General features: G+C 36.3%; 1 protein-coding gene across 1 annotated transcript in view; it reads left to right on the forward strand.

Annotated features, from left to right (window-relative positions):
• CDC5L (cell division cycle 5 like) overlaps positions 1-15538 on the forward strand; it is a 51824-nt gene extending 36286 nt beyond the window's left edge. Inside the window, exons 13-16 of the mRNA XM_090282515.1 lie at positions 9-251; positions 2988-3185; positions 14152-14364; positions 15103-15538. Of these exons, the coding sequence (XP_090138641.1) occupies positions 9-251; positions 2988-3185; positions 14152-14364; positions 15103-15207 (759 nt within the window). The 3' untranslated portion in view covers positions 15208-15538. The remainder of the gene's footprint in view (positions 1-8; positions 252-2987; positions 3186-14151; positions 14365-15102) is intronic.
• Positions 15539-21408: the final 5870 nt, after the last annotated feature.

Here is a 21408-nt window from a genome sequence, read left to right on the forward strand (position 1 = left end):
AATTTTAGGTAAATGAAACTATTCTAAGACCCTTAAATGTAGAACCACCTTTAACAGATTTACAGAAAAGTGAAGAACTAATCAAAAAAGAAATGATCACAATGCTTCATTATGACCTTCTACATCACCCTTATGAACCATCTGGAAATAAAAAAGGAAAAACTGTAGGATTTGCTACCAATAATTCAGAGCACATTTCCTATCTGGAACATAGCCCGTATGAAAAGTTCTCTAAAGAAGAGATGAAAAAGGTATGACTGAGCAGGAGTATTTCTGTCTTGAGATTTAAGTATTTGTTTGATGCTGTGTATCAGTGACATATGTTAACTTCTTTCCCCATATTGATATTCATAAACAATTGACATATATGCTTAAGAGGTAAATGTTCATATTAAGTGTTAAGAAAAGGACATTGTACCCCCTTAACCCCCCAAGTTTAGTGATAGACCTTTATCAGATTAAACACTGACTCTGTTGGCAAGATATTTTTGTTTTATGGTTGTGTGCCCGATTGACAGTTACTAAAATTGCCCCTTTCTCTTTAACTCTGCTATCTCTGAATAGTATTAAATGCCCTTTATACTTAAACCTCACTTGTTCAGACTAATATAAAAAAACAAAAATATATTAAAAATGTTTAGAGATTAAACTTTTTACCTATTCAAAGAAAGGAAATACACACACACACATTTTAAAGATATTATTTATTTATTTTTAGAGAGGGGAAGGGAGGGGAAAAAGAGCGGGAGAGAAACACTGGTTGCCTCTTACTTGTGTCCCAACTGGGGACTGGACCCACAACCCAGGCATCTACCCAGACTGGGAATTGAACAGGCGACCTTTTGCTTCTTGAGACAGTGCCCAACCAACTGAGCCACACCGACCAGGGTGAAGGAAATATTATTTTACTGAATTTATTTTTCTCACATGATTTCCTCCTATCCTTTTAGGTAAGGAAAGACATACTTTCTTGCGTAAAGTCTGTCCTGCCTCTTCCTCTGTATGTATTCTTCTTTCTACTCTTGACAGAGCAAACAGCTATGATTGTGAATAGAAATCTGTACAATGGTATAAGAAGATACAGTTGGTTTCATGGTTGGAAGCAGAGTGGTCATTAGCTTAAAAGTCTTTTTTTCTTTAGTTTTTAACCCTGAGGGACAATGATAGACCCATTGATTGGAATGGGCTAAATGTATAATTGGGAGGAAACAAAATAAGATTCTTTTTTCTGTCTTCTCTCCTGTACTTTTCCTTACTTTATATTTTTCTTATTGCGTAAATGATAGGTTATTATAGGATTTTTAGGAAATAGAGAAAGGGAGGAAGGTTTAGGTTTTATTATATTTTAGCAATTTGCCCCTGGTTTCTAAGTAACTTTGAGTTACTTCTTTTAAGTACGTGCAGTGGGAAACTGACATGTGTTGAGTGCCTGCCCTGTGGTAAGCACCTTTAATCACTGAACTGGGATTGAGAATTAGACTGAACTTGGTACTTGAACAGTTTCCTCTTCCTAGGGTTAAAAGTATGAGGGAAAGATGGCATTTAGGAGATGAGTTTTTCTAAATTTATTGTATTGTTGCTGATAGAGGTTCTGTAGGGGAAAGATTCTAATGAAATGTTTGAAAATAATAATTGTAAGTAGTGCTTTGGAATTGTTTGAAACCATTACAAATTAGTTTAAATATTTTCCCACATTTTATTTATTTATAGTACTATTTGTTTCAAAAAGAATTTGGAGCAGCTGTTTCCTTAGCAGATTTTTTTATGAATAGTTTAAAGATAACTGAGCTGTACTCTCCGAATCATTATAAGAAGTGAACTTGTAGATTTTTACTATGAATGTTTTCAGATTGGAATACCATTTCTCTTATAAAAAAGTGTCAAATTTTCATTAAATATGTTATTTCCCCTAAGAGGTATTATGTAGAAGTGTCCATTCTTCTGTAGATGTGATTTTTTTCAGGTTCTTTTGTTTAAATTTTTTGTATGTTTAAATTTTTTTCTCTTATGTTTTGATCTGTTTATTTTATTAACATGATTGAAAGCTTTCTATAAAGCACAAAAATGTAGTTCTCAGTTTTTCATGAGCCATGAAGCAAAGAGCTGGAAAAAGTTCATGTGGTATTCCCACAGTCTGTTGTGAGCTGTTGAGCTCGGCACTTACAGATATATTCCCATTTTAGAGATGAGAAATGGCTCAGAGAGGGTAAGCAAGTTCACACAGCTACTTAAAACGGTAAAGCTGTGGTTTGAGCCCAGGCTTCTCCAATTCCCCCCTCATTCTGTCATTTTAAACTGTTTCTTTAGTAATGAACAAAAGGTGGTCTGTGATCCATCATTATTTGATCTGTGCCCCCCAATCTCATTCTCTAGCAATGTCAGGGACATTCCTGCAGATGAGAAAAAAGGCATATGTCAAAAAAAATGCCTAGTTTCCTTTCATGATTCTGTGAAGTCCTAAGTGTTAAGTGTAGGGAGTGATGGTAGAGTGGAAGGGGGTCATCCAAGCATTGGTGGTATTTGGCTTGGGCATGATCCTTCCTTGTCTGCTTACTAATGACGGGCTTTTGAACAAAGCGGTTAATCTCTCTGAGCCTTAGTTTCATCAATTTTGAAATCAGGTTAATGTTGGCTACTCCCTAAGGTGGTGTGGTATTTGGAGATAATATAGATTAAACTATTAAATTCAGTTCCTGACACATAGTAAACACCTGAGAAATGGTAGCTACTATTATAATGAGTGAAGGCAAAAGATGTTTATACGATATTATTGGAGATATATGGATGTTTGGCTTTTTAGACCAGTCTACATTGACTTAACAGGCTTCGTTACTCATTTTGCTTAGGTATTTTCCCCTTCCAAGAAACAACCACTCAACTAGAACTCCTTTTGCCCAAACAAGGAGGAAAAACTAGTCTTTTAAAGCTCTCTGTTGATGGCAAGTATTTCTAGTACTCAAACTTACTGAAATTATTATTTTAAACAGGCCCAGGATGTTCTGGTACAGGAGATGGAAGTGGTAAAACAAGGTATGAGTCATGGAGAACTCTCAAGTGAAGCTTATAACCAGGTGTGGGAAGAATGCTACAGTCAAGTTTTGTATCTCCCTGGACAGAGCCGCTACACACGGGCCAACCTAGCAAGCAAAAAGGACAGAATTGAGTCACTGGAAAAGAGGCTTGAGGTTGGTATCCCTTTTTCTTTCTCTTTTTAAATCCTTACCTGAGGATATTTTTTCATTGCTTTTAGAGAGAGAGGAAGGAAGAGAGAAAAGCACTGATACAAGAGGGAAGCATTGATTGTTTACCTCCCATATGTGTCCGGACTGGGGACTGTACATGCCTGGATTGAACCCGCACCCTAGGTATGTGCCCTGACCGGGAATCAAATCTGCAACCTTTTGGATGCAGGATGATGCTCCAACCAACTGAGCCACACTGGCCAGGGCCGGTATCCTTTTAACATTCTAATTTGAATGTACTTCGAAATAATGAACCAAGTCATACTACTGGAAACAACTTCATAAAAATAGACCTGAGGTGATTTACCTTTGTAGTTTGTGAAGGAAAACTATTCTGAAGTATTTGATCCTCTTTGGCCTTCCTTCTTCATTGGATTTTTGGAGTTGCTGGCCTTCATGATGAAGAGTGTCCTCCAAGCTGGCCTCAGGGCAATCAGAGCCTTTAGGTGTGGGAGCAAGGAGCCACGAAGTTAACACTGGTCAGTCATAACAGTGTAGATCAATGCTAGAGTAGCTTGTTTTCTCTAAGAAGGGAATTCCGTGGTACCAAGAAGCTTTTTTTCTATAGCCAAAAGAGCACATTTAAAAAACTTTGGTACCTTTTTGTTCATCCTCTTAATTCCTGTGAGTTTGTTACAGAGAGAGCACTGAGTTGGGTTACCTAGACAATGACTTCCATGATTTTTCATGTCTATGAAAATGTTGGAATGTACTAGATGGGAGTTTCATGATATGTGGTTTCTTAATATTGTCTGCATGTTTTGAATTCCAGAATCTGTGTAGGCATTTTGCCAGTGGAAAGCAAATTGTGGTTCATGGACCACTAGGCTCTCTTGTGGATTCTTAACGGTGGTCTTCAGGGATGTTTCTGAGGTCAAGTTGGAATGAGAAGAAGAAAGGGGTGCTTCATGCAATCACATGCTGAAAATGGCCTCATTTTTCACTTATGTGATTACCAGTTTCTCTTTACAGAAAGCATATTTGAAAATATTTTTAGGGATAAAATGAAAAATGGTAAAATCACTGGCGTGGTTGGGTCTGCGGGGCTAGGGAAATGAGCAGGAAAAAGGAAGAAACAGTATCTTTTTTAAATTCTGGAATGTAAAATTCTTTTTAATTAAAGTATAGTTTATGTACAATATTATATCAGTTTCAAGTGTACAACATAGTGACGTTTATATACCTTATGGAGTGATCGCCAGGAGAAGTCTAGTAACCACCTCTCACTGGACAAAGTTATTGTGATGTTATTGACTGTGTTCCCTATTCTCTACATCCCTGTAAGTTACTTCTAAGTTTGTAGCTCTTCACATTTTTGCCCATCCTTCCATTTCCCAACCCTCTGGCAACTATTGTATCAGTTTGTGTGAGTGTTTTGTTTGTTCACTTCCTTATTAGTTTTTTAGATTGCAAGGTGTAAGTGAAATGATACAGTGTTTGTCTTTCTCTGATTACTTAGCATCTACCCTCTAGGTCCATCCATGTTGTTGTAGTTGGCAAGATTCCATTCTTTTCTACAGCTGAGTTATAATGTTACATTGTATATATGTATATCACATCGTCCTTATCCAGTCATCTACGGATGGGTACCTAGGTTGCTTTTGAATCTGACTATTGTAAATAAAGCTGCAGTGAATATAGGGATGTGTATATCTTTTCAAATGAGTGTTTTCATTTTCTTTGGATAAATGCCCCAAACTGAAATTGCTGAATTGTATGGTAGTTCTTTTTAAAGTTTTTTGTGGAACCTGCAAACTGTTTTCCATAGTGTTTGCGCCGATTTACAGTCACACTAGCAGCGCACAAGGGTTCCCTTTTCTCCACATCTTCACCAAAACTATTCTTTTCTTTTTGATGACAGCCATTTTGACAGGTGAGATGATATCTCATTGTGTTTTTTACTTGCATTTCCCTGATGATTAGTAATATTTAGCCTCTTTTCTTGTCTGTTTGCCATCTATATGTCTTCTATGGGGAAATGCCTGTTCAGGTCTTCTGCCCATTTTTAAATTAGATTATTATTTTTTGATGCTGAGTTTCATAAGTTCTTTATGTATTTTGGAAATCAACCCCTTACATCATTTGCAAATATCTTTTCCCATTCAGTAGGATGCGTTTTCTTTTTCTTTATTTTTTTAAAATGATTTTATTTATTTTTAGAGAGAGGGGAAGGGAGGTAGAGAAACATTAATGTGTGGTTGCCTCTCACTCACCCCCAAATGGGGACTTGGCCTGAAACCCAGGTATGTGCCCTGCCTGGGAATTGAACCAGTGACCTTTTGGTTTGCAGGCTGACACTCAGTCCACTGAGGCACACCAGTCAGGGCTATCTTTTCATTTTTGTTGATGGTTTCCCTTGCCATGCAAAAGCTTTTTGGTTTAATGTGGTCCCATTTGCTTATTTTTTATTTTGTTGCTCTTGCCTGAGGAGACACATCCAAAAAGAAAAAGCAGCATCTTTTTATTTGAAATTATTATTTTTTAAGATGAGGGTAGGGAGGGAGAAAGAGAGGGAGAGAAACTTTGATTGATTGCCTCTTGTGTGCATCCCAACCAGGGACTGAACCCGTAGTCTAGCCATGTGCCCTGACCAGAAGTTGAACCACTGTCCTTTTTGCTTTGTGGGATGGCACCCAACCAACTGAGCCACACCATTCAGAGTGAAATTATTCTAAGTTTTAATTTTATCTTTAAGATCACATGTATAGGCACATAATAGCTTATGTCTTTGAACCTCTTTTATCATTTAGTGGGAAATCAGAAATTATTTTTGAGGTAATTCTCATCTTGGTTGAAATTTTAGCAATCCAGCCTTGTTGGTTACTATAGTTGTATTACTAACGTCCAGCAGGGTGTGCTGTTGCTCTGATTAATTCACAGAGTCAGGGAAAGTAGAACATCAGTGGTTAAATTTTAAGTTATATTTTCTGTTGTGTAAGCTTCATTTCTTATAAATGGTAGTTAGCAGTGTAATTCTGATCTAAGGTCAGCATCATAGTTGATTGGAAAGCTATTTGGAAAGCTTTCTTGTAACATTTATATATAAATGTCTCTCCCTTGGTTTGAAAATCTCATTTGAGGTGGGTATACTCATTCTGCCTCAAATGGTAAGGATATTTTGTGCTGTTTAAAATGTAAAATAAGTTTTTCCCTAAATCTCATTTACTTTGTTGCGGCACTAACTTTCATGACAGCAAATAAATGTGTCACAAAGTGAGTGGTACCATAAAATACAGTAATTTTTATTTCTGCGTTGAATTGGTCTTGTGAGTTTTGAAGGGAAAAGTACAGAAAGAACCACTGCTGTTCTTTCGGAGATTTATTTGGGTCGTTTATGAGCAACCATTAAAAACATGTGGGTCCTCTTTGTTCAGTTCAGTACCAGGAACTGAAATCTTCCATTGAATTATTTTTGTTGAAGTATTGGTGATTTTGGAAGAATATTCACAATACAGTTTGAAGTAATTTTTCTTTTTTTGACTCCTGGATATTGTTTACCCAACTAGTTACTTTTAAAGAATATGTAATCAAATCCTTTAATTTAGTAAACTGTGCTTATTTCAAATGAAAGTTCATTAAATCTTTAAAAAGAAGAAAAGAGATTCAAAAACCCAAATAAACAAATCCCCCGTTTTACTTGTATCCATCCCTAATTCAGAACTAGGTTTGTCTTAGCTTATTTTAGTTTTTGAAGACACAATTCTACTGGTTTGAAATACATAAATATTTTATTTCAATTGTGGTAATTCTTTCATCATTTCAGTTGATTGCTAAATTATAAACATTATTCAAAGTTTGTTGTGGGGAAGGAACTCCAGTTGTATTATGTAAACTAAATGCTATACTTAAATTATCCTTTCCCCTCTTAGGTTCAGGGAGATACGCCTTTCTGTGTAAGCACAGTGTACCATGGCTGCCAGTGTTTGATTTTTGCTGCCATGAACTTTGGAACAGTGAATTTAAATTATGGTCCTATCACAGCATATCAAGCAAGATGAAATCCAGCTTTGTCGTGGTTGGTGTCTCCTAAATGGGTTAAAAAAATATACCCTGAGGTTTATATTGGAGCTAGCCTCGTCTTTGAGCCATTCATTACCCATGATTAATATTTGAAACTTAGATTAAATGAAAATCCTTAAGATACTCATTTAGAACTAATAGAACCATCTCAGATTTTATGTAGAATGTGGTGGGTGGTGCAAGGAGTTTGTTAAAGAGAATCAGAATATAGACACAGGTCAGGAGTAAGAGGGAAAGACTTCTGAATTCTAATAGAGTCCATGGGTTTTATTCTGCTTTGGAGGCAGAATTAATTTTAGACCCTTGCCAGACATTTGTGTGTAAAATACGGCAGCAACAGCAAATAGAAGTAACAGGTGGTATCAGGGAAGGAAAAGTTAGAAAGCATAGCATGTTGATGCCATTTAAATAGGATGGCAAAAAGCACTGTGAATTTTAACAGCTTCTCTGAGGGCATTATAGGTATATGGTAGGAGGGTGGACTGACTGCTGTTTAGAGAGATAATTCAAATAAATAAAAGCTTACTTTCTGTTCAATGTCATGTTTTGTTTTGTTTTTAAGGAGGACTGGCTGTAATTGGAGAAAAGTTTTCACCAAATACTTGAAAATAAAAGAGCTTTAGTACTTTATTTAGTCACATGTTCAGTGACTGTTTCTGGGCATCCGCTGCATGCCCGCCCCGTCCAGGCCCCGGGGTTGCAGCAGGAAAGGAGGCAGATGAGCTCTCTGCACCAGTGGACTTCAGTTATCGGGAAAAAGCTTAATGGGAGAACCTCGTTTTCTCTCGGTGCCAGATAAATGAGTCATTACTGTATTTGGGAAGTGCAAATAGAATTTGAAGTGTTCTAATTTGTTTCCACTTTAAGTGGAAATAGGAAATCGTCTGAAGACATAATTATTTTGAGTGAAATAATTTCCAGTAGGTGCAAAAGTGAAATGAGAAGTCTGAATTTAGGCCTGCTATTAAATTTAATAGTATTTGAAATAGTATCTAAACTGCTGTGTTGAGGAAGTTTGGCTGAAAAGTACATTTTGTCATGTTAGCTATAAAAATGGAAAGGCTTTCCTTAGAGGTGGAAACTAGGTCCAGAAGTAATACTTCTCTCAGTATTTTACTGGCACAGTCAACTTAGTCAAGAAATATTATGTAACATTGACTTTTTGGAAATAAAATAACTTAAAGAACACAGATAACACATTTAGAATCCTCAGTGTATTTTAGAACTCTGAGGACCCCTGCCTTTAGTGAATAAGGTTGTTCAAGCAAAATTGGCTACATAATGGACCCCATTTTCTCAGTGACTTTCATTATAAAGTCAGATGTTTTTACACAGGAAAAATATTCCCTTAATACTTTCAAGAGTGAAAACTTAGGGTAAGGATTAAGTTGGTGGGCAATTCTGGATGGAGGACTATATATTGTATCTCAGCAGGCTTCTGCTTATATTCGTGTGTGTGTGTGTGTGTGTGTGTGTGTGTGTGTGTGTGTCTCCCCCCCGCCCCCCTCCCCCAAACTCGGGTTGCAGGAGAGCAGTTCACAATAGTCTGGAACGCTCTGTTAAGTTCTGTTCTGCCATGACCCTTAAAGGCATTGGCAGACGTCTTGGTTGTTCTTAGCAAGAACTGTAGAGCTGGGCCAGAGATCTCTGTGGTACAACTAAGCTGTTTCTGTTATGCCTCGGCATTGAGTTGAATTTCTTTCATGCAGTTTGTTTCATTTCCTAACTTGTGCAGATGTAAAGTGCTCTCAGTATTGCTTTGTTGATACTGCTCTTGGAAAGGTGTTTAGTAGGGTTTTGCCTCATTGCTCAGCTTGCTTTTGCTGGGGTGCAGTCTGACAGTTGCTGACTCTGATAGATGCTGACAATAACCACTTGGACCCATAGCTTATCAATATAGAGAAGGTTTGCTGATAAAAACCTTTTAATTGAATTTTTGGGGTTAAATTGCTTAATAAAATTATATAGGTTTAAAGGGTACAGTTCTATAATATGCTGGTAAAACTTAATGCCAGTAAGCAGTGTAGAGATAAAAGGAGAGTCACTTACAGACTCTTGTTTGCAAACATTTGGGTGGTTGAACCACATCTTTACTACTACAGGATCATATTGCTGAATGGTGGACTGGGAAGTGGAGCTGCCATTAATTCTATATTTATTTTGGGTATCCTTAAACCTGTTTTCCAGTGGTATAAGGTTATATTATGGGGCCCCAAGCAAGAGTTTCAGTGAGGGATGCTCTTAATGTTTCTGAACCTTGCTGTAACAGGCTTTAACTGAAGACAGTATTGGAGACCCAAGGATAATGTGTTTATTTTGGAATTACTTAAGCTTAGTAACCTTAACAAACTTAGTGAGTTTGAAAGTAACAATTACACTTTTATAAGTCCCATACAGCCCCCTTTTGTAATGACCCAGGGAAACACTTATGGTTCCACTGATTCATCTCCTGGGGACCATCAGTTTTCCACTGGTCTCTGGCCAGTCTTTTTTAGACAGTTTCTTTTCTATGTATTTAAAAAATAACATTTGTAGGGCGCTTTTTGTAAAAATAATACCAGTACTTTGTAAAAAATTTTAAAAAGAAAATGAAGAAAAGAGCCTACCATCTAAACATAATCCTTGTAACACTTTTGTCTGTGTCTCTGTGTGTATATATATATATGTATATTTATACATATATGTATGTGAGTACATATATATAAAAGATTAAATATGGTAGGAAAAAGGTTACTATACATAACATCTATGTCTGGATGAAAGGAGGAGGGTGTTTAAAATTGGGATCATCATATACTATGTTCATTTAATAGTATAATATTATAAATATCATTAAAAAATAAAAAGAAACGTGATTACTTGCTTTCATTTAAAGTCTGTGTAAAAGATTAGCTTTGGTGAAATCTCCAAATAATTACAGAAGTTATATTCTGCCCAACTTCTTAAAAAGTTCTTAGTAACTTTTCCTCCATAAAATTTTTTTGAGAGATGTTTGTTTTCCTACAGTTTCACAGCTTGTTAAGAATTACAGAATTATGAATTTAAAATTATAAGCTGGAGAAAGTAAAAGCTTTTCTGAAGTGTAAAAATTCTTATGAGTGGATTTGTACAGGTTAATATCTAAATCAGGGAAAGGATGATGGTCAGATTCATTAATTAAGGTTTTGTTTACATGTGTTTAGAATAATTGTTTTTAGGCCAATGTCTGGTGGCATTAAGCCATTTAGTCCCACAGCTTGAATTTCTTCAGGCATATTGCAGTTCAGGGGCTGAGGAAGGGAGGACTTTCATTTTATTAGCAGTGGGATGGCCCAATGTGTTGGACTTTCAGGTAGGACATAACTGCATGGCTTCTCCACTGGGTCTCAAATTTCCTTATCTTTAAAATTTGAGTAGGTGATGTTTTTATCTCATTGGAAGAGAGTGTTTGAGGTAATATAAGTTAAATACCAAGTTTTAGTGAATGGGAATTTTCTCCCTTGTCTCTCAGGTTTGCATTATCCTTAGTGTTACGTATATGGGGTAGACTTGGCTTGATGCTTTGAGGTATCAAGAAGTAACTTTACCTTGAACAGCAAGGTGGCTGAGTTTTTATTCTGTAAATTTTGATGAATGTCTGAAATTTGACACATGGTTGATCTGAGGAGAGAGATTAAAACCCAGTCTGATTTTGGTTAGTATAAATGGATTTTACATAATTGTGGATTTTAATTTAACATTTCATATATACATTTTGGGGTGTTGAAATAATTAACATGCTCGTACATTTTAATGTCTCACATTATATTTCATTGTATTGATGTTTCATGGTTTGTGGTGTACAGTCTTAAAATAGCTTTTAGAGTAGATGTTGATTTTGAGTTTTTAAAAACCTTTTATTATGGGAATTTAAAAATATATCCAAAAGTAGACTAGTGTAATGAGTCCTCGTATATTATCACCTAGCTTTGATAGTCATAAACTCGTACAGCCACTTTGTTTCAATTTCCCCTTCCCCATTATTTTGAAGCAAATTCCAGACATACTGTAAAACAGTTATGGTGCATGAAATTTGTCAGCTTGGTTTCCTTACACATTTATATGTAGATAATTTCTTATTCATTTCTTTTAAATTGAATTTTACTCTTTCATTTTGGATGTAGTCAGCTTTAATGATATCAGATGCCCTTTAAATTTGTAATGTTATAGTGAGCTTTATTTAAAATAATTAGTAATGTAGTGCTTATGTTACAGAACCCTGCCAGTGGTGTTCTGGAACAGCCGTGGGGTTCGATTGCTCGCCACCAGGAAGTGTGAATGCCAAGGCAACAGTTTGGTGAAAAAGGAAAGGGGTTGTTTATTTAAAGGTTATACAGGTCTAGAATAATGGCAGAACTCTGCCGTTAAATCCTACTCCCTTTAAAAACACCCCAAAACACATAATCCTGCCTCCTCTGCCAAACCAGGCCAGTTTCAGAATACGCCACTCAGAGGTGCCATGTCTTTCAGAAAAGCAGAAGTCTGCAGTTCAGCATTCCCGGTCAGCATTCAGCTCCCAGCATCTCCTAAAGAGCATTGAGCAGTCATAGGTTGAATGTTTTACAAAGTATACATATGTCTTCCTTCATAATTAATAATTTTTAACTTTCAGTTTACATTCAGTATTACTTGATATTAGGTATACAGCATAGTGGTTAGATAATCATATATTTTACAACATGTTCTCCCCTCACCCCGATATTTCCAGTTACCCCCCTTGCACCACACATAGTGACGACGATATTATTGACTGTATTCCCTGTGCTGGACTTTACATCCCCGTGACTGTTCTGTACCTACCAATTTGTACTTCTCAATCCCTTTATTCCTTCACATTTTAATGATCAGATGGAAGATGTAAGATAACTAAGCTAAAATAGAATATTAAAAGCTGTATTCCATTTCTTCTTTATACTTCTAGTGACTAACTTTATATAGTTGACTAAATTAATGTTTTCTTGTACTTAAATGTTTTAGTTATAATTTATTTCTGTATTTGCTTGAAATCTTAGCACAATATTTGAGCCAGAAGACTTTTTATAAAGCTTGAGCTAAATTAAATATAATTGTTGGCATTAAATGGAAGTTGGCAACTTTGCGGTTTTAAAATCTTTGGTAGTTTGGGAATAATAAATGACTTAACTGTGTTTGAGGTGGTAATTTGCCGATATAAGGTACCAATCATACTGAATGTGCCTTGATGACTAGTTAACACTTTCTGAGAGTATTATGCTCTTACACCAGATTAGAAATTGAATATCCATGGAGTGCAGCAATAGCTAATTGAATTATTTTACCAATGGAAATGATAATATATATAACTAATTAAAGAAACAACAACAACAAAAAACCTGACTATATACTAATTTGAAATTCTATGCTGTTAAGGTTTTTGGAATGTGTATTTGCATCCACATGTAATTAGAGTATCAGATGTTAGTATTAGAACTTGCTGAATTATAGTATAAGGAACTTGATGCAGCTCATGGATTTTGTTTTTTACTTATTGGCAATGGGGACTTTTGGTAGGTCTAGTTAAGAGAAGACGGCTGATACCTAGTATCTGTAATGACAAGGCCTGAAAACAGGATTCTCCATCCTGACTGCCTATTAGAATCATTGGGGAGCTTTAAAAATACAAAGGTTTGAGGCCAGTTAAATAAGGGTCTCCTGGTTTAGGACACTGGTGGCCCTGGTAGATTTTAGAAGTTCTACAGGCAATTCCAGTTTAGCAGGGGTTGAAAAGATGTGCTCCAGCCATGTTACTTGGTGTGGTGGTCCTCAAGAGGCAGACTGCTCATTTAAAATAAGGAACAATGATTTTTCCTTGCTTGATTTCCAGCAGGGGTGGGAGGGAGAGTGAAGAGAGGAAGTAATTGGAGAGAGGGAGGGAAGGAGGAACTGACACACAGAGAAATCAGCACAGATTTAGGAAGTATTCCTAAGGCTTTGACCTCACAATTTTAAGTGTCGTATGTTGAAAGCAAGCATTTGCAGGTCTCTTTAAATACGACATGACTGTTGTGGGACACAGCGCACATCTAGGGAAGTGAGGCCAGTGGGGTTCCGTGCTTCCCGCCTCTTCCCTTCTCCTCCGTCTCCACTTGGACCTTCTAAGCCCTGCTTTCTCTGCCCTGTGCTTTAGAGTTTTGTTCAGATCTTTCTTTTGTTAATTGTTTCTCTTCTGTCTTTTGTGAGTTTATACATTTTTTAATTCTCCCCCTCATTTTAGAATGTTCTGGGGAGGCAACCCACCTGTGATCAGTATATGTATTTAATAGAAAACAGTCATTTTTCTTAATTTTATGGTGTCCTTTTACGCTTCAAAAATTAAAAGAAAATTTTTGTTGACAAATATGATATTCTTAATGTGTTATATGCCAAATTTAGGATTTTTACATTATAAAAATAATTAGTATTTTATAGTTTGAAGGGTTATGTTTTGATCACAACTATGGTACTATTGGATATTCGGTTATTAAAAATGTACATGTATAATGTAGAAGGACATTTTTGAGATAGAGGTGGTGAAGATGAGTCATTACCAGTTCCAAAATCAATGCAGATTAATGTTAGCAGAAGTAATTTTTGGAAGTAAAGATTAATTTTTTTCCACACTATGAGATTCAAGCCTGCTTTGAGATTGAATCATGGGTCAAATTATTATAAATAGGTTATATAGGACTAACCTGTAAAACCCTTAATGTACAAGACAGATCCTTCTTAAGCCTAATTTTGTGTTACGGTAGCTGGAGTATGAGGAACTCTAATGCACTTCTGTTTTAAACAGTACTATCTTTTTAGTCCTGTTATTTAGCCTACTTTTCTCATGTGTGCTTTTCTCATGTGTGCTGATGCGATCTCCCCCCAGATTAACAGAGGTCACATGACGACAGAAGCCAAGAGAGCTGCAAAGATGGAAAAGAAGATGAAAATTTTGCTTGGGGGTTACCAGTCTCGTGCTATGGGGCTCATGAAACAATTGAATGACTTATGGGACCAAATTGAGCAGGCTTACTTAGAGTTACGCACTTTTGAAGAACTCAAGAAACACGAAGATTCTGCTATTCCCCGAAGGCTAGAGGTAACATTATTGCCTTGCAGTGCTGGTTAGAGAGCTGCAAAGAATTATCCAGGGCTTTCTGTTTTTAAATTTCTTTCCTGTTCAGGTGATCTTCTGGGGTTGATACTGTCTAGCTTTTTTCAGTGACAGCCTAAACTTTTCTGATCTAGAATTGCCTGGGTGTAGATGGCTAGACCAGGTAGATACAAAGGCTTTTATTTCCTTTACTAATTTTCTGTCTTGTATAAAGATACATTATGATATGAAATAAGTAGCCCTTTTGATATGTCACCCTGAAACTAACTTAATTGTATCCCATTCATATAGCTCTCGTAGGTGCATTAAACCATTGTCTTCTTGTTTGGTAATTTAGGGTGCTGGGAATATAGGTAGTCATTCCAAAGCATCAGATTCCTTTGGTCACATTTAACTACATTTCCCAAGTGTGCATGATAACCCCTGCCCAGATAAAGCGAGGGCAGGGCTTAAATGTGTTTGCAGGTATTGATAGGACAATAATGGCTTGTTTATTTGAGATAGAAGCAGAGATTTTACAAAAAGATGGCAGTCACATGACCAAAAAATGGCTGTAGTAGTGTTTGTTTTATAGCAAAAGTAGCTGCTATTCTTGTTTTTCTTTGGGCAATACTTGCCTCTGAGAGTAATTACTTAACTCAGCTGTAAGATGGTGAAGTACCATATGATCTTTTTAGTGTGCTTACATAGGAAATAATTACTTAATATTTTTGTCTCTTTAAGTGTCTAAAAGAAGATGTTCAGCGACAACAGGAAAGAGAAAAGGAACTTCAGCAAAGATATGCTGATTTGCTGCTGGAGAAAGAAACTTTAAAGTCCAAAATGTGAAGCACAGTTTGTATTCTGTCACAGGATGAATTAATTGCTGGTTTTCATACTCTGGAAGGCTAAAACTGATGTTTATCTTCATTGACAAATTCACCCATGATCTGTGGTTTTTTTGGTTGTTTATTTTAAATGATATTGATCTTACACAATCTGTGTATAAAGACTTTAACTCCACAGGACATTTTAGGGTTTAAATTATTATGACAATCATTCTTTAAGCAGTGTCATATTTACAGATTCTTTTTGGTTTTGGCCTTTATTTTAAAAGCGTGATTTTAAAGTGCTGCCTGTGAGTATACTCTTGAATAAAAACAAAAGATAAAATTGAGAATGTAGCCTTTTGTTTGAAGTAATTGGATACTTAGAGTGCCCACAAACCAGTGAATGAGTACTCTGTATTATAGTTAATGAGCAACTATCTAGTAATCAAAATGGTGATCCACTATCTTAAATTAAACCCTTGAGAGGCAATCCTTTTGTGGCTTTGTTAGTTTTTACTGTTTTAGCATAGAATGGTCATTTGTCTATACAGGGACTAGATAGATTAACTTTTTAATACCTCTTTTTTTTTTTTTCCAATATAATTTTAGGGAAGGTCTCTTTTCTGCCCAGCTATTTACATATGTAGTTTATGGAGTAGGACTCAAAAGATTTAATTTTTCTTGACTTATTATTTTCTTATAAATATTTTTGACAAAGATTAATTTCAGCAAGGCTATCAAACTGTTAGAGCTCTGTGTTTATCTTAAGTCAATCACACAAATGTAGAATTTGAGGAATGGATGGATAGAGGTGGGCAGATCTAACTTATAACAATTCATGTGAAATCATTTAGGACAGTATTAGTTGGCTTACAAGACCCATTTAGGTCAACGATGTGTTGGAGTCACCAAAAATACTGTCCAATCTTACAATATTAGGGACTTAAAAGGGAGGGATTCATTCATTCATCAGATATTTATTAACTATGTACCTAGTGTCAGAGTCCTGAGGATAGTGAATAAAAGAGTCACAGTTCCTGTTTGTAGAGCTTACTGTTTATTGAGAATGACAGACAACTAAAATTCAAATGTTTACTGAGTGACTCTTACATGCCAGGCATTTCTAAGTGTTGGAGTTGAACAGTTACTAAGACACAGTTCTTGTTCTCATGGAGGTGACATTTATGCGAGGAGATGATAAACATACAGGGAAAAGTATTAGGTCACGAACTTGAGATTCTATGGAGGGAATTAAAATGGGGTGATGGGAAATAGTGACTGGGTGGCTACTTGATCAAAGAGCTCTCTAGCGTGGTAACATTTAAAATAGGATGTGACTGACATCTTAGAAGGAGCCATCCTTGTGAGATTCAAGGGAAGCACAATGCCAGCAAAGTGAAGAACTAGCACAAAGGTGTGTTAGAGGAACAGGAAGTTGCTATGGCCACAGTGTCAAGAATGGCATTTGTCTAAGGCCTGGTTGTATAGAGCCATATTAACGTGGCCGTAGTAAGGAATTTGGATCTTCTGTGATGGAAAGCTTTCCTTCTCAGCAAAGGAATGGCATGGTTAGGTTTGTTTTAGAAACATCCTGTCACCATACTGTGTAATATCTTAACCAGGTTGAAAATAGGGAACCTAGCTAGAATAAGAGCCTAGGCAAATAACAGCAACTCAGACTAGGATAGAAACAGTCTTGGTGGAGATGTGGAAAGAGCTGAGCAGCAATAGTTCTGGTCAGACCATAAATTTACTTTTTCTTGGTATCTACTTAATTCTAGTACTGTTTCCCAGTAATTTTGCATGGGTTTCCTAGGAGAATACTTCGATATCTATGAATAATGATGATCTTTTGATAATCTTATTTAATTTTTATTGCATATTTTATTGGCTGAAATGTTTAGAACATCATTAAATAACGATTGTAATGCTAGCCATTCATTTTTTGTTTCTGACTTTAATGGGGACATCCATTGTAGTGTTTTACCTTCAGGTTGGCTGTTTTGAGTCGGATATTCTTCATCTAGAAAGGAAATTTCCCTCTGTCTTTAATTTTTAAAGAATTTGAATTAGGTATGGCTCTGGAATTTCATCAGATGTACTTTTTGGGTATCTGTTAGGATGATTATAGATTTTTTTAATTTGATTTTTTGATTACATACATGTATATACATACATATTTTTTATTTTGAGAGTACTGTACCTTTATTAAAGCTGGGGACAGTGAAATGAGGAAGGGCTTAGGCTAGAAGCAACAGGAGAGAACCAAGGCCAGGTTGCTTTGGCTCTCGGGCTGACAGAGAACAGGCGTCCTTGGAGACCGGTTCAGGGGGTCAGCCTGGGATGAGGGCTGCTGCCGGCTGCTCGCCTGGTGGCAAGTCTCTTGGGGACCCTTAGAAATTAGGAGAGAAAAGTAAGGGTGCACATCTGTGCAGGAAGAAAGGCATGGGCCTGCTCCCAGGAGGGAGAGTGCTCTTGATGATATATTAATAGATTTTCCAGCAATAAACCATTTTTGAACTCCTGGAATCAGGTAGATTGATTAATTAAAAAAAAAAAAAAAAAGATTTACAGTTTACTTTCATCTTATGTAGACTTGAATTATACAGATTTAAAATTGTTGATCAAATAGTAGTAAAGACTCACTTTCATTTCAGAATTTGAAGGAATGCATATACTTACAGCCTAAAAAATGAACAAGAATTGCTGTCTCAGTGCATTTGCAAACTGTTCATGCTTTTGCCACACAGAAGTACAGCTTTGGCTTGTAAACAAACAGGCCATTACCCTTCATTAGTAAAGCACCACTCTGAGAGTGATTTTTGTGACTAGTTTCATACTCACATTTATCATAATCTCTTATAGGCATTCATTAAGTGGTAGTGTTAAACCTAGTGTTGAAAAGCACATTCAAGTCTCAGTAACTTTGGGATGAAATCAAATGGGACAAAGATCCAAAAGAAACTACCACTATGAGCAAGAGTTCTTTTTGAAATAGTAGAAATAATGGTGAGACAAGAAAAAGCAGTTTCAAAGGAAAAGACACTGCAGTGATTGTGGACTTCTGCTGTCAACTGTGCACCCCTGCTTTTACTTTTTTTGGGGGGTGGGGTGGGGGATTAGTTTCAAAATACATAGTTGTCCTCTGGAATGCATTTTTCCTAAAATGTGACTGCCTTATTGGTACAATAGAATTTGATTTGCTAATATTTTACTTAGGAAAATTGCATTTTTACATGAGTGAGTTTGGTGTTCTGGCTATCATCCAAGTTTTGACAGGGATTTTGCTAACTCTATAAAGTGGATAGGATAACTGTATATATTTTTCTATGCATTAAGCAGTTATATTATAGCACAGGAGTAATTTGTTCCATGAAAGATTGAAAGACTGTACTTATAAAACTTGAGTTCAGAGCCCTTTTTGGAAAGAATTTCTTGATAGCCATCAGTTTCTTTTGTGACTATGAGTATGTCATCTTATTTTTAAATTTAACTTTAAAATTTTGTTTTCAAATGTATTTTTTCTATTGTGTTTATTATTTACTAAATTTAGGTAACATACATTTCTGGCAAACTTTTTGAAATTTAGTGCATTTACTAGCAGAGAATTTTATTAAAAAGAATAAAAATTATATTAAATTTGTTATGCCTAGGTTATAAGAAATTTACCTTTTGTTAGTTCTACTATTTCTTATTTCTTCTTTGATTAGACTTGCTAAAGGTTATCTTTTTTTCACTTCAAAACAACCAGTTTGGATTTGTTTATCAATTTGGTTTTGTATTAATTTCTCATTTTATGTTTATTATTTTTGTTTTTTCTAGATTATTTCCCTGTAACTGTTTGAGTTGTGCTTATTTTTTTGTTTTTGTTTGTACACAAATGAATATGTTGAAAGCTTCTGCTTATCTCTAATTTCAAATATGTTGTTCACATCCCAGCTATGCTGATGTGTTTTGTTTTCTAAGTAGTTTATTGTGTTTTAACATTTTTGGTTTACTAATTAAGAATATTTAAAAATTTCTGTTCAGTTGGTTTTTTTCCCTCCAGTTTTTGCTACTTTTAGGGCTTTTTACCTTGTGGAAAGAAAATATGGCTTATTGCTTTTAAGAAGTTATTGAAGTTTTGTGTGGGACAGGTGAACATGTATTTATTCAACCACTTTAATTACATTATTCTTATTTTTGGTTATACACTACCATACACTAGTTGTGTTGTCTTAGTCTCCTAATATAGTTATTTCTCTCAATTGTATATTGTTTGTGTAGAGCTTTTGCTTTGTGTATTTTGATGCTGTTATTTAGTGTACACATCCTTGTGTTTGTTAGGTAAAAGGTATAAGGAAGACTTACTAGTCTATAAAGTTACTCTTTTTGCCTTGAATTTTACTTCTTGGATATTAGAATGTTTTCTCTTGTTTATATTTGCTTGATGAATTGGTTTTTATCCTTTTGTTTTTAACTTTCATATAAATTTTAGTTGTTTCTTAAACAGCATGGTTTTTTATATTTCAATCCATTTGGAGAGCTTTGCATTTTGTTAGGGGTGTCTAATCCATTTGTTTTTATATTAATTACTGACTTTGGTCTTCTGTGATAAATTTTATGTTTTCTCACTGATTCCTCTCATTTCCTGAGTGGACTGTAATTTCCTGGCTTTAATTTTCTTAGTGATTTAGATAATATACATCCCCTTTTAAACTTTACAAATGATTGTGGTATCATTTAGGGTTCAGGATCTATTCAGGAGAAAGAAACCCTGCAAGAATTTGAACAGGGAGAATTCAGTATGAAGAATTATTAACTAGTAACAGGGGATTGAGTAACCACCAAGAGGGGCCAAGACATCTCTAAAGAATACAGGACCAGCAGCTGTAGGGAGCAGTCACTGCTTGTAGACTGAGAGAGACCCAAGGACGGACCCTTTCCTTCCCCCATGGCTGAGATGGAGAGCTCATTGAAGGGGATGTACGGTCCACTGGATGCAGAAGTGAGTTTGAAGTGACAAGCAGGGTTTCAGGGAAACTCTAGGAAGTCACTTGCTGGGGCGCCAGTGACACTTGGAGGAAAGCTGCTTCTGCAGTGCCAGCAAAACTCTGGAGAATGTGCACCACTGGCTTCCACACACCGCAGGGAAAGTCCTTGCTGACAGTGACTGTGGGAGCAGGAGGGAAAAGCTCTGCAGCCAGGAGACGGGCCGCCCCTTCCACTTGCAGTGTCCCTCCAATGCCATCGAGTGACAGTACCTAAGACTGTGTCCATTGGCAAGTGAGAGACGCTTATAGGTTACAACTCCAGTACCACAAAGCAGGGCAAAAGGGTGGGTTTGCAGCTGGCCTAATAATCATTGTTTTCCAAAATCACACTGAAGCCTCTATTTTTCTTAGCAGCTAAGTAAGGAATGAAGCTGGTGTCTGACCCACTTTTAATTCCGTTAACAGCTCCTTTACACCATGGTAAGGGGATTCTTTCTTTTTTTGTCTCTGGGGAATCTCCTGGGCACGTGTGCCGTTTCACTGTTCAAAGCTGTGTATTTCATCTGGTGGTTGTCCCTTGTGGCCAGTGTTTGGGTTTGGATCCACGCTTTTCATCTCTCTGCCTGGCTGCTTGTGCTCAGGCCATTCCTTGGAAGTGTGTCCTTGTTTGTTCCTTATCCTTCCTGCAATCCTACATTATTTCTTTGGGTCCCCTTTATTCCACATTTTCAGACAAAAAGGGGAGTTCAATAATATTATCTCTTAATAAAAGTTTATTTTTATCAGCAATACATGTATATGTTTTACAAAATTAAACTCTAGGATGATGGTGATGGCTAGAATATAACAACCCAAACCCCCTGGACAACATTTACAACATAACTAGACGATAAGCTATCCATTCCTATGAGCTCCACAAAATGTGTGGGCGGGGATCAGCCACCAATAGGCACAAGACCTGTGTGCTTTGAGTCTGTGCAGGAAAAAATCAGAGGGAGGCCATGGGTCATCTGACACATCTAAGAACAGAAGAACTTCAAAGTAGCCAACAGGTATTCATGGCATGAGTGGTAGACCAATTTGAGAACCGTCGCCTAAATTGGGAAGGGTTTTGTCTATAACTCCTCCCAACAGTGGGCGAGCTAAAGGGAGTAAAAGTTTGAAGACAAATTAGGAACCTCGATGATTAACGTGTTCCCATTTTTCTTTTTTAGATAGGCCTAAACATTTCAAAAGTCCTCCTATCT

The sequence above is a fragment of the Furipterus horrens genome, unplaced genomic scaffold, assembly GCF_987537825.1.
Source record: "Furipterus horrens unplaced genomic scaffold, mFurHor1.1.pri manual_scaffold_6, whole genome shotgun sequence".
In the NCBI taxonomy this organism is placed as follows: Eukaryota; Metazoa; Chordata; class Mammalia; order Chiroptera; family Furipteridae; genus Furipterus; species Furipterus horrens.